The following is a 13,146-nucleotide window of genomic DNA, read 5'->3' as shown; positions in this document are numbered from 1 at the left end:
GCTTTGAACCGACGTCCCCCATCACCCCCGGACGGGCCTCGCCCGGGGCTGCCCTTCGGCCTGGCTGGGCCCGGCAGGCCCGGCCCGGCCCGGCCCGCCCCGGCCGGGGCAGGCAGAGCCGCCTGCCCGGGGCGGAGGCGGCGGCTCGGGGCGGGCCGGGGCGGAGCGGGCAGACGGCTGGCGCCGGGGCAGCGCGGCGGGGGAGCTGAGGCGGGCCGGGCGGGTGAGTGTTCGGCGGGATCCCCTCGTTCGGCGGGGCGGGGAGGGGAGAGGAGACGGCGGCGGCTCCGTCCTAGGACGGGACGAGGTGTGGCAGCTCGGTGGGGTCGTCCCTTCCTTGCCGGGAACGCGGTGGGCGCCGAGGTGGGACTGGCCCGGCGCCGGTCGAAGCTACGGGACTGGTCGGTGTTTCGTAGCCGGGGGTGAGGAGGCTGTGGCGGGGGGTCCCGGTGCCGGGGCGGGGACAGGGGAGGTGGCAGCGTCTGCTCCCCCCCCTCCCCCCAAAAAAAAACCCCACACACCACCAAACAACCCCAAACAGCTTAAAAAGCATCGCAGCGGGTTCCGTGCTGGTGAGAAGGGACCCCGGGAGGGCTGGTCCGCCGCAGTAGGAACTAGTCGCGCTGTTTTTGAAAGGGGCATTCTCTGAGCAAAGGACTCGTCGTGCCGGCATGTAGAAAGTGCTCATGTATTAAGATGCAAATTCGGTGTGTGCGCTCGGCGGTGCTGTTGCGTGTGTCCTGTTTACCATGTTAATTAGAAGTTGTAAGGGAAAACTTCACCGAGAGTAATCCAGGGCAGCGTTTGACCCAGTAATGCTCGTCGAATGCTGCGGTGGCCTTTGTAGTTCTGGGTTTTCTAGCCCAAAACACAAGCCAAGTGTTTATTTGACTTCATTAATAAGAAACGTGTGAATTGTAATACAGCTTACGCCTTTGAAACTATTCCCTACCAGCACAAGTGTCACAGCTAACTCAGCTAGTATGGAAAGTTAAACGCCCCACTCTCCTTCCCTAAGGAAAATTTTGGCCAGTTTGTCCCCAGTCTTGCAGACTCCAAGGATACTTTCCTGCATTATTTCGGGTGACGTTAACTAAACGTGCTGAAGTTTGAGATAGTAAACAGTACACGGGCAAAAACATACAGAACCATCTTGGGGTTTCAATGGGGTTGTTGAGGGCTTTGTTTTTTCTTGCTCTTTTAGTATCGTTCAGGAAGCTGGCTTGTGTTGATACAAATGTGTTCTTGAAACAGTTTTGACGTTAACCAAAAACGTTGTTTGTTCGTTTGTTTTTATAGTCCACCTCACAACTGCCAGATTCTTCCAGAGAAGAGAATAAGAAGAAACCGGTTTTGGAAAGACTTGGGAATTTGTTTGGTACAGGGAAAAGGAAACACACCAAGACTTCACTAGAACACGCCTCCCATCGGAAGGAGGAGAGGTCGGTGTCTCCTCACAGGGCGCAGCCAATATTCTGTAGGCACCTCAAGGAAGGACACGAAGCTCCTCCACCGGTGCAGAAGCAAGGGAGAAACGCGAGTGCTGTTTCTGAGTCACAGGAATACAGCTTCAGTGGGGAAGCAGGGCCACGGTATCGTGATACCATTTCAGAATGGAGTAGCAGGGGAGTCTCCTCTGACAGCGAGTGGTCAGCGGATTGGAGCGGCAGCAGTGAAACCATTAAAAACTCTGTCTTCGAGAGTAGCCTGAATGTGAGTAGCCTGGAACTGGAGAAAGAGCCCACTGCAGCAATAAATAATTCCACGACCCCAGATTTCATAAAAAGCTTGAGAAGTTTGTCCAGTGAAGACTTAGAGAAGAGTATCTTAAGCCACAAGCAGCTTGTGAACACGTGGGTGTCTGAGGTGCCTGGGCATGCAAAACCAAAGGATTTGCTGTACGAGTTGGAATCTGCAGGGAGTGAACACACACATTCTGCTAGAGTGGTAACAGTTGATATCTACCTAAGAAAAACAGAAGAGCTTCTTAATGACCCTGTGACTGTTACATCAGAAGAAAATTGTACTGATTTGGACACAATGGATAAAAAATCTGCTAATAAAAGATCAGGAAAAAGGAGGAAATCTCAGTCATCTAGTGACATTCCAAATGGAGAGAGGAACCACACTGAGGCTACAGCACGAGAAGAATCTGTTTTTGAGGATGATGTCTCCTCTGAGGTGTTTCCAGACAAAATAATAAACTCAGAAAGAAAAGCCAAGTCTCCTCAACAGACTCCTGAGAGGAATTCCTCTTCCTCCGGTAGTAATCAGGATCTAAAAGCTGGATCTGCTCACAAAGGGGCATCTAAAACTGAAGCTGACAAAGGCAAGCAGCAGAACTCGGGCACAGCTCCTGCAAGGAGACGATCATATAAAAAGAATCAGTCAGATGCTGTCCCCATTTCCCCTACTGGTTTGAAGGGTCAGGTGAAAGATTTCTCCTCAAAAAGGCAACCTTTAGCATCACCAGAGAGTAACCCAGTGACAAAAAGAACTTTGGTGGAAAAGGGAGCTATACCTGTGGCTTTTGGGGAAGACAGCTTGGAGTCTCCCAAAGTTTCTTTGGCTGATAAGACAGAAGACACTGCCTTGGTGTTTGCTGAAGGTAGAAATGAGACCAAGGCTGTAAAGCATGCTAATGGTTCAGATGGAAGAGCTTCCTTGCATACTGATGGGATTAAAAATGGAGACCCCAGTGTATCAGCTGAGAGACAGACAAATTCTGATTTAGACAGCTTGAAGCTGAGGAGTTTGGATGCTTCCAGAACAATCACAACAAAGATTAGCCTGTAAGTAACATAAACTAGTTTACCTTATCTCTGTAGCTGTAATTTTGCCTGTATCTGTGTTGAGGATTCTATAGGAACACAAGCTATGAGCCAGTTATTTATATTATTTTCAATTAAGAACTTCACTTAAAAAAAAAAATCATCATAGCTAATTACCACTTAATAAGCACTGCATTTTACATCTGTTAGAAAAATAATTATTTTTAACAGTTTTTTGGTTTTTTTTTAATGGATAGGGAATTTCTTTGCATGTCAATTCCATTGTATGGAATAATTTAACATCCATAAAATCTGCTCTGCCCTCATTGTCAGAGCTTTGTTGTTGCTGTTATTGACCTTCATGTGCTTTTGCTGCCTGTAACCAAGTGAGGATGTGGTTTAAGACTGTGTATGTGAAAATCCTTGAATAAGGAATGTCTTCAAGTTATTCTTTGAAACAGCAGTAGTTCTGCTCTTACTTCATGAAAAAACACAGGGTGCAATGTAGAACTTGATCCTTGAAATGATAGGATAAGTAGCATTCCAGAAATCTGAATAAGTATCATTGTTTTTGAAGTATGTGCAGGATGAATCACATAAATTTTTATATGTGTGGATAACATCAAGCATTTGCAGAATTATGCAATTATGAGTTTGCAGGATTTGCTTTTACCCTCAAAAGAAACTGTCATCTGTCAAACAGAGGTTATCAGTGCTTTCCTTAGAATGATAAGGAAGTGGTTATAACTTTCACTTTAATCACCAGTGTGAGTACAGTGATTGATTTCCTGGTTTCTAGTCTCTCCTCCAGTGAATGGCTTTATCGCATTTGTCATTTCTGTTGTCTGATGATCATGGCTGTGGCTTTCCTTGTTCTGGTACATTCATTTATTGGTCCCGTCAGAAGATGTTGAATCCTATAGGTCCTACCTGAGGTCCATGGGCATTCAGAATTCTTGTTCTATTGTGTTGGAGGGACATGAAGGTTTAACAGTATCATAGAATCATAGAGTCACAGAACGGTTGGGAGGGACCTTCAAGACCATGTAGTTCCAACCCCCTGCATGGGCAGGGACACCTCCCGCTAGACCAGGTTGCTCAGAGCCCCATCCAGCCTGGCTTTGAACACTTCCAGGGAGGGGGCATCCACAGAATGACTCAGGAAAGACATCTGCTCCCATTTACCCTTCCCACATCTGAGAGACATAGGAGCATTAGGAACAACATCTCCTTTGCACAACTTGTAACACTGTACATCTGATTTGTTCATTTGTAACTGAATTCAGCGCTTGATTGTGGTATTTGCACGTGGCAATACTTGGCCATTAGGCAGCAGAGATCACAAATCTTACATGCTGGAGTTTGTATCTTCACAACTTGAAAGCAAGGGTAGCTGTCACATTTTTCTCTTTGTGCCACTGTTTAGTGATGAGGACGTTAAAAATGCTTATGAAGCATTTTTATGAAGCTTATGAAGTTCGTTTTTCTGGTTATCTCCCTGGCTTGCTGTGCTATTGCATGATCTTCTGCTGCACTCATAAATTAATAGCCAAGTATCCTTTCTGGCAGATTTACTTTTAATAAATAAACAGCCTATTCTATTTCACCTGATTTTGTGGGGTGTGTGGCGCTCTGTCATAGCCTTATCTGCTGCTATAAGAACTTTAGCCCTGGGTGGGGAGTGCTGTGTTGCGCGCAAGGTTCCTGATGCATCTGATAGGTGTCATTGCACTGTACCACACAGGTTCTTTAGCTGGGCAAACTGATATGGTCAGATTACCTGGTATAATCTGTAGTTGTTCATCAGAACACGTGAACTATAAACCTGGATGTGGATTAAGCTGCTGTAAAACAGGAATGGAAAAGTGTGTCGGTGCCATTACTAGAAGGAGGTACAAAGTTTTTGTTCTCAATGCTTTGAACTAGAGAACAGCTAACCTGTCCATTTTCAAAGGTTAAAAAATTATTATTAGATTCTTCCCCTGAATCCCTTTCAGGCTGAAAAATACTCATTTACTCACAGACTTATTTGCCTCCTGTAAGATGGATTTTGTATAATCAAAGTAGTTTTCACTTTAAAAAGCATGTCTCTTACTAATGACATTGTGCCAATTCTGGGAATCAAGTTTCTGTGGAAACAATTTTAAAAGAAGTCGTTTTGCTGGTTCCCTGCAAGTAATGATAAGATTTTCTGTCTTCTCTTATGTTTATGTATTGGGCAGCTTGGAAGTCACAGGGTGCTTTCTGCATCTAGTTTTTGAAAGGGAAACCTATCAGGTTTGAGACTAAACTAAGGCTGATGGTGCATCTTAGTAAGCAAATAAAACCTCAGGCAGTAGTTACTTTGATATGCTTAGCGGAAATCTTGGCTTCAGTTGTCATATTTAATGTTCAGGCTTGGTTTTGGAGTTGTCTTTGCATTTATTCCCACTTGTTGAATTACTCTGCCCTATTAACATGCCACTTTTCTTTGCTCATCTCAATCTGATGGTTTTGGCAACAGTTTGTTGTTTTTTTTTTGGCATCAGCTGCATCCTTGACATGGTTGTTTGGCCAGTCTGCTTCAACTAGGTGACTCGCCTTCCATTTATGATGATATTGGGAGAGGTTTAGCTGCTTGCTTCCACAGGTTAGCTGCAGGGTGTAGCTGAAGAGAAGGCCATCATCAGTATTTCTCTTGTGCTTGCTTGTTCCTCGCATTGCAGATCAGCAGTAGAGATCAGCCACACTGGGCTGTTTGTAAGAAAATGTTTGCACTGTTAAGAGCATCCGTCTTTCAGTGCTTTCCCTCCATACTAGAGGAAAGGCTTAAAGAATACTCAACCAACATCTCCTTTTCAACTAGCTGAGAAACTCAGTTATTCCAACAAAGTACATCTTCTGGCTGTATTTAAAATCAGTATCTCTGTGAAAAACGGTGTTATGAGAAGATGAGTTAGAGGAGGCCAGCTGTAGTGGCTCCAGGGCTGAGCCTTCTTTTGTTCTTCAGTCTCAGCTGTTTTGCAGCTGCTGTGCAGAAGCTGCAGAATGTGAAACTCAAAAGTGCTGAAATAGATTTTTTGTGTGTGTGTGTAAGTTTGCAAAGCTTGAAACTGTACCTTTGAGGTGTTAGCTGCTTGTTTAAAACAGGTTTGAGGTGTGGCTGATAACTATCAGTGTTACCCATTACACTTGTTTGTGTCAAGGCATACAGGGAAAGACAGATGTTATGTTGAAATGCATGTAGTAGTGTAAGTGACAGGATGACAAAAGGATGACATGGAGGTGACACTGTTAAGGTAATGAGGCCGTTGGTGATACCTCTTGGAAATACAGGTAGAAGGAAAGGATAAGTACCTTCTTCTGACCAGAGGAGGACATGAAGTGTTCTGGTGAACAGGAAATTCAGCATGTGTCAGTAGTGCATCCTTGTAGCAGGTGAAAGCTAAAGTAGCTGCCAATGTAGCTACTGGGCTTTAATTGCACGATCACAGCCAGCAGGTCCAAGGTGCTCATGAGGCTGCACCTGGGGCATTATATTGAGTTGTACCCTCCCTCCTCATCCATCCCTCTTCTTCTGATACAGGACAGATGTTCACAAACTTGAATGAGTCCAGTGTGAGCCATTAAGAAGATGATGGCACTGGAGCATACCATGTATGATGAGGAGCTGAAGCAGCTTTATATGTTCAATTGAGACAAGAGAAGGATATGGGTAGACCTCAATCTCTCACTACCTATGGAGCTGTTATAGAGAAAACAGAGCCAGATTTGTCACTGAAGTGTGCAGTGAAGGGACAATGGCCATGTTTACAAGTTGCAACAGTGACATTTCAGTGGTATATAAGGCAAAAATAATTGACAGAGTGGCTGACCTGCTGCAATGCTTCCTCAGCAAGACTGTGAAATCTCAACCCTTGGAGATACTCAGCACTTGCTCAGACAAAGCCTTCAGCAACTTGGTGTAACTTTGAAGCTGTCCTTGTTGCTAGTTGGACTAGCTGACCTTTGGAGATCCTTTGCAGCTTAACACTCATTTTCCAAAAAGAAAAATCATAGAATAAATCAGCTTTGAAAAATTTAGGAAAAATAGTTATACTGCAAATGAAAAGTAGTGTCTAAATATATTAAATTGTATGCTGTGTAGTTGTTCCCTCCCTGCCTTTCCTCTTTCAGGAATGATTCTTTCCTTTTTCTAGACTTCAGTTTTCCAAGTCCGTTTTATTAACACCTATCTGAAGTATGAGCAGTTATTTTTAGGTTTACTGTTTCCTTTTTTTATTCCTCACGTGCCCTTCATAAAAACCTTCCAGTTGTGAACCAATGTGAGCAGGCTGGTGTTTACAGTCAGTGCTGTCAGGAAGCCTTCTCCAAAAAGTCCTGGTGATTTTTAACAGTTGCTTTCTGCCTGGATTCTTAGGCAGGTGATTTTGGTTTCCTTCTGATGTTTCAGTAAGTGTATTCCTCATGCTTTTGCCAAGAAAAGATGCTTCTACAATGGAGAGTCATGCTTTAGTAGGGCTTACTTTCTTACTTGGGATCAATTTCTTGAGGAGGAGGAGAAAGGATTTATCTTGGTTTTGACTTGTTCATCTTAACTCGATTGTACCTTGTGGTTCTTTCTTGGGCTAAAGATCTGTGTGAGAGCTCAGTGGACGCAGTTTGCATAGGTTAAAAAGAAGAAAGCACATACATACCAGAATCATCCATTGATTCATAGAACACTTGAGGCCCTCGAGATGGTTGCTGCAAGCTAGTTTCTTTCGCACCACTGTCAGTTTTCATGCAGTGCTGTTTGTGCCTGTTCTCCCACCACTGAGTGTCTCCAGACTTCTCTTTGGAGAAAAGTCTGCCTGGGAGGTGATTGTGGACTCCTAGACACTCCTTGTATCTGACCGATACATTTTGAAGTCACATGCCCTGCATCTTCACAGCTGTCTGTGCTGTCCCTGCAGTAGCAAGTGACATAGACAACTAGTTTTTCCTGGATGTAGATATTCAGAGGAAGGAGGCTTAAAACCCTCAGCTGCATGTCACCAGCCTTCTGCCATAGGACACGAGTACTGTGCATCTCTGTCCGCTCTGGTGGAGAAGTTTCTATAAGTGTTTCCTAATTCATTCTTAGAAAATCAGCAGAGTTAGTTTACACAATGTGAAGTGCTGGCTGACCTAGCTGGAGGAAACAGGAGAGTCTTCACAGGTGCTGTTTGCCCTGCCAAGTGGTGATGCAGGGACTGGAGGCAGTTACCTTTCCCACCAGATCTGACCATACCAGAAGAGGGTATTATTATCTTCCACTCCATTTCAGGTTATTTCTGCAGTGCAAGAGCAGCAAAGAATCTGAGCAGATGTCTTCAAAACTTGCTGGAGAGGTGTATTCAAATGTTAACCAACTCATTATCACCTTAATTAATTGGGGTTTGTTTCCTAAACTCTGTAGGGAATTGCATGTGTATGATTTATTCTGCCTGTTCACTATTAAATGTTCACATCTGTCAGTCATAAGTAGTTCTCTGCCTCAATTGCAGATGCTGTAGGCTGCTCTGGTTTTTGTTTTGCTGAGCACTAAAGAACAATGTGCATATTTGAAATGTATGCTCCTTATTTTGTGTCTAGTATTTTTATTGTTGTTCATATCGTTACTTCTTTTTTAAGTTAATTCCTTTTATGGTACAGAAATTTAAACTGAATATGACTGTGGAAAATTTCATTATCATGCTACCTGATGTTGTTTTGAAATTGTTACAAGCCCTTTCAAGATTAATTAGAGATGTAACTTTGTATCACTTTGCCTCCTGTAGTCCAGCCAAACCGAAGAGTGTAGAGCTGAATTTTAAAGCATCTACGAATCAAAACAGTTTAGAAAGTGAGCAGGATACTCTCGAAAAACCAGCTAATAAAACTAACAGCAACATTGCCAACAAAATTTCTTTGTTTGAAAATAAATGTGCTAACCAGAGCCAGAGACCTGCTGACATCCCTGCTTCAAAAAACAGTACTGTACCAAGCACATTTGTTGGCAGAGCAAAGCTGAAGTTTGGAAAACAACCCAAGGAAAGTGAACAACAGCCTGATAAAACATTAAATAAGCAAAGCAGTCGTCAGAAGTTATTTGAGAATGGCATGCCAGAGAAAGAAAGCATTGCAGAATTAAAAGGCAGAAATGAAGAAGGCTCTGCCTTTTGTGAGGATATTGGGAAGACAACAGAACTTAAAGTCAAAGCTGCAATATCCCTCTTCAACCAAAGCAGCAAAACCGATGCTGGTAGTGTCTCCTTGAAGCAACCCGATCCAGAATTAGCCACAGCTAAAAAAGAAAGTCCACCTTTTAAACTGTCTTTGCACTCACCCAGTAAAAGTGAAAATGCTCAGGATGCCTCCTACCAAAGAAATAACACAAGCTCGGAATTCCACAGAAATGAAGAAAAGATGCTGCCAGACACGGAGGTTGTATCTCCTTGCAATGATGATAAATATCCTCTACCATCCCCTCAGATTTCTAGATCAGAATTTAAGAAGATGGAAAATGGAGATAAGGTAAAGCTGAGAGATTTGAGCTTTGCAGCACTGCAGTGTGATGACAGCAATCAAGGTAATACCTTGATATCAGAGTACCACCCACAAAAGAGCCCAGGCAGAACCTGTAACGGGTCTGCTGAAGACGACAGCGTGTTTGATTCTCCATCTGACATGAAGAAGTTTTCTGAGACAATAAAAAACTTGGAGAGCTCGGTTTGTTTACCCCAGAAAAAGAAGAGGTCAAAGCTTCCCAAATCCCCAGCACCCCACTTTGCGATGCCTCCCATTCATGAAGACAACTTAGAGAAAGTATTTGATCCTAGTGTATTTACATTTGGTTTGGGACTGAGGAGGGAAAAAACACAAGATCTGTTACCAGCCCAACAAATGAAGATACAAAGCCTGGAAACAATAGCCAGAGTCAGGCCAAAACGTGCATCCACTGAGCAAAGCATCATCTTCAAAGCCCTGCAATCATGTAATAGAGAAGAACCTGCCTTTCCTCAGGAAATCAATGGAAAAGAGAACATTGATGGGACAGATGGTGAAGTAAAGAGATCCCGGCTTGAAAAAAGCTCCCTCTTCTCAAGCTTGCTGTCTTCTACTACATCTAAAGAAAAGTTCTTTAATCCTTCTGTCACCTCAGTCAGTAACACCACAGCTTTTACAACTGACTCCTCGGGGATGCTTCCTATACCACAGGATGTTCCTGGGCCATTTGGCGTGCCTCAAAAATCTGAGGTAATAAAGATCATTCATGAAATGCAAGCGTGTGAAATTTTGTCTACCTGCTGAATGACTCTTAATTTTGATTTTGTGATTCAGTCTCTTTCAGATATGAAGTTTCCAAGTTTTGTGGAGAAGTACATGCAAGCAGATGGTGCAAAAAAAGAACTAAATTTGCAAGTGCCCAACTATGGGAACCCTGAGAAAGGTTTTTCCAGCTGGTTAGGGCCGAGCAGATATGAATCAAATGTCTCCACTGGTTTATTAGATGTGGATGTAAGTATTGTGTTAAGTTCTGCCTAGAAACTTAGCCAGCTTTTTACTTTCTAGACACAAGGTTTTGTTTTATTACCCCTCTTAGGGACATACTTAGATGACAAACACATACTGTTGAATGTAGGTATGGTACCAGTTTCATCTGATGTTGGCTGCACTTGAAAATGAGATGACATGTATTAACATGATTCTTTTTGTTCATGGTGCCCTTATTTTGAGACTGGACAAATACGAATTGAAAGTGTATGTTTTAATATCTTTAGACATGCTTTTGTAAGATGGTGAAACAAATGCTAACTTTGTTTTTTACAGTAAATGAATGGAATGCTTTCTGTGAACTTAGAAAACTTGTTGCTGCTTCTTCTGCTGACAGTAATCTCTGTCCTCTTTCAGCAAAACATTCAGCCATTTCTCTGTTAAATGAGTAACAGGGCAGACTTTTTTTTAATCCTTTGGTTTTTTTCACACTCTTCCCATGCAGTTGCTAAACTATTTTAAAGATATATTTTCTAAGAACTGGAAACCAATGGTTGTTGAAAGTGGTGCTACAGGGAAGGGCTGTCCCTTTGTCTGATTATGAGCATCTGGTCTGCATCAAAAGCAGCGTGGCCAGCAGGTCAAGGGAGAAGATTGTCCCCCATTACTTGGTTCTTGTGAGACCCCACCTAAAGTACTGTGTCGAGTTTTGGAGCCCTTAACATAAGAGGGACATGGAGCTCCTGGAGAGAGTCCAGAGGAGGCCACAAAGATGATCCCAGGGCTGGAGCAGCTCTGCTCTGGAGACAGGCTGGGAGAGTTGGGGTGTTCAGCCTGGAGAAGAGAAGGCTCCAGGGAGACCTTAGAGCACCTTCCAGTGCCTGAAGGGGCTCCAGGAAAGCTGTGGAGGAGCTTGGGACAAGGGCAGGGAGGGAGAGGACAAGGGGGAATGGATGAAAACTGGAGGAGGGGAAATTGAGGTGAGACATGAAGAGGAAATTCTGGAGTGTGAGGGTGGTGAGACCCTGGCCCAGGTTGCCCAGGGAAGCTGTGGCTGCCCCATCCCTGGCAGTGTTGAAGGGCAGGTTGGATGGGGCTTGGAGCAGCCTGGGCTGGTGGGAGGTGTCCCTGCCCATGCAGGGGGTTGGAACTGGATGGTCTTGAAGGTCCCTTCCAACCCAAACCATTCTATGATTTTACGATCTGTTCATCACAAGTGAAAGTAGACCTATGTTGGCTCTTTGAGGCAGCTTTGCCCTAACGTGGGAGGACATTGTAATTTCTGTTTTCAAAGTGATGAACTCATGTCCTGTAGTATTTGTTTTTTCTGTTGATGTGGGCCCTTACTGTTACCTGAGAGGAAAGCTATGATCAGGAGATCTAAGAACCGTGGGAAAAAAATTCTCCAAAGTTTAATGGAGACATTAATGTGACCTGTGAAATTGAAGCAGCACAGAAGTTGAGAAATCCTTTTCCAAAGCTAATTGTTACCTGCTGTTGCAATTCTACTAAAAGGGGTGGGGTAGTAGTAGAAATAACTAGTTTTTTCACCTTGCAGAAGGAAATCACCCATGCTATCTTGCCGTTTTGAGGATGTAGATTTTTCTCTCATTAGATGTTTTTTCTTTAGTGCAGAGATGAAAATTAGGGGCATTATTTGCAGTGGTGTAGAATTATGCTGCCAATTGAAAAGGATGGTCCTGCTTGAATTTCAAAACCTGATTTTAAAGCTAAATGACTAGTACTGATTCTTTTTTGCTATTTAAGGTTTTGTTCAGGAGTGAGTTTAAATTTTTCAGTGGAGTGTGGAGGCCTGACAGGGCAAGGGGGTAGGTACACACATAAGATTGCTCCTGAGAGAAGCCCGTTAGGCTCCCTAGAGTTCCAGGACTTCTGCAACACTGTTGGTGACTCTGAATTGTCTTCCTGAAGTCAGACAGGAACCAAGAATGTTTGTATGATGTGCACCTACTGTGTGTCTTCCACTGACTCAGAAAATGATGCTGCAGTGGCTACTGTGTAGTGGGAAGGAGAAGAGTAAGGGCAGCCCAAAACAATGACTTTGGCATTGGTTCAAACACAGAGCAAGTTCTAACTGGAATTGAAACACAGACTGAAAAAACAGTTGTGCTTCAGTATATCTTGATGATGCCTACAAAAATCTGATGGTGGTTAGGATCCTGAGTCAATTGCCTGCCCTGCATGCTGACTAATAAGTTCTCATTGATTCCTTGCACGTGTTGCTGGTTATCTTAGGCTGCAAACTGTTTAGGGGCAGGATCTGTTTGTTTCTTTGTTTGTATGAATAGTTCCTAGAAGAGCTGGGACCCTCTCCCAGAAGTGAAAAAAATTCTGTCCTTGCTAGGAAGCCACATAACTGTGATGCTTTCTTGATTTCTTTTAAGATGACATGATGCAACCACAACTTTCCCATATTTTCTTTCTCATAACTTACCATTTACTTCAATGTTACTTTAGATAGATTTAGATACCTCAGTGTGTTTTATTTGTGCTTGGAATTTTTAGTCTGTCACTTAACTGGACAGTGTCTCACAGTTTTTGAAGAAGTTCATACATGTATATGCCAACATGCCTTCTCAGTCTTTCCATATATCCCTTCAAACTTATTTCATATTTATGGTCACCAAACATTGAAACTTTCATTAGTATCTTCATCATTGTAGACCATGTACTTTGTTAATGCCAATTTTTTAAATAGTTTTTTGGTGTGAAACTCCTGGAATATATAGGAAGCTGATCAGAAGGATTTTAAAAGCATTTCAAGGCTGAGGTTAGTTGGCTTTGGTGACATCATGAGTTTAAAAAATAAATGTTGAAAGTGTGTAAATTTGTCTTTGTGGCAAGATATTGCTCTTCAGGAGGAAGAAGGAATTGAAGC

General features: G+C 43.2%; 1 protein-coding gene across 1 annotated transcript in view; it reads left to right on the top strand.

The window, feature by feature from the left end:
* Positions 1-1,920: 1,920 nt before the first annotated feature.
* Positions 1,921-13,146, top strand: part of CRYBG1 (crystallin beta-gamma domain containing 1) — a 44,854-nt gene continuing 33,628 nt past the window's right edge. Inside the window, exons 1-3 of the mRNA XM_051613092.1 lie at positions 1,921-2,792; positions 8,552-10,010; positions 10,095-10,271. Of these exons, the coding sequence (XP_051469052.1) occupies positions 2,041-2,792; positions 8,552-10,010; positions 10,095-10,271 (2,388 nt within the window). The 5' untranslated portion in view covers positions 1,921-2,040. The remainder of the gene's footprint in view (positions 2,793-8,551; positions 10,011-10,094; positions 10,272-13,146) is intronic.

Source organism: Apus apus, chromosome 3 (assembly GCF_020740795.1).
Source record: "Apus apus isolate bApuApu2 chromosome 3, bApuApu2.pri.cur, whole genome shotgun sequence".
Lineage (NCBI taxonomy): Eukaryota > Metazoa > Chordata > Aves > Apodiformes > Apodidae > Apus > Apus apus.
Note: the sequence above shows the minus strand (reverse complement) of the source record. Positions and strands in the feature narration are given on the sequence as shown.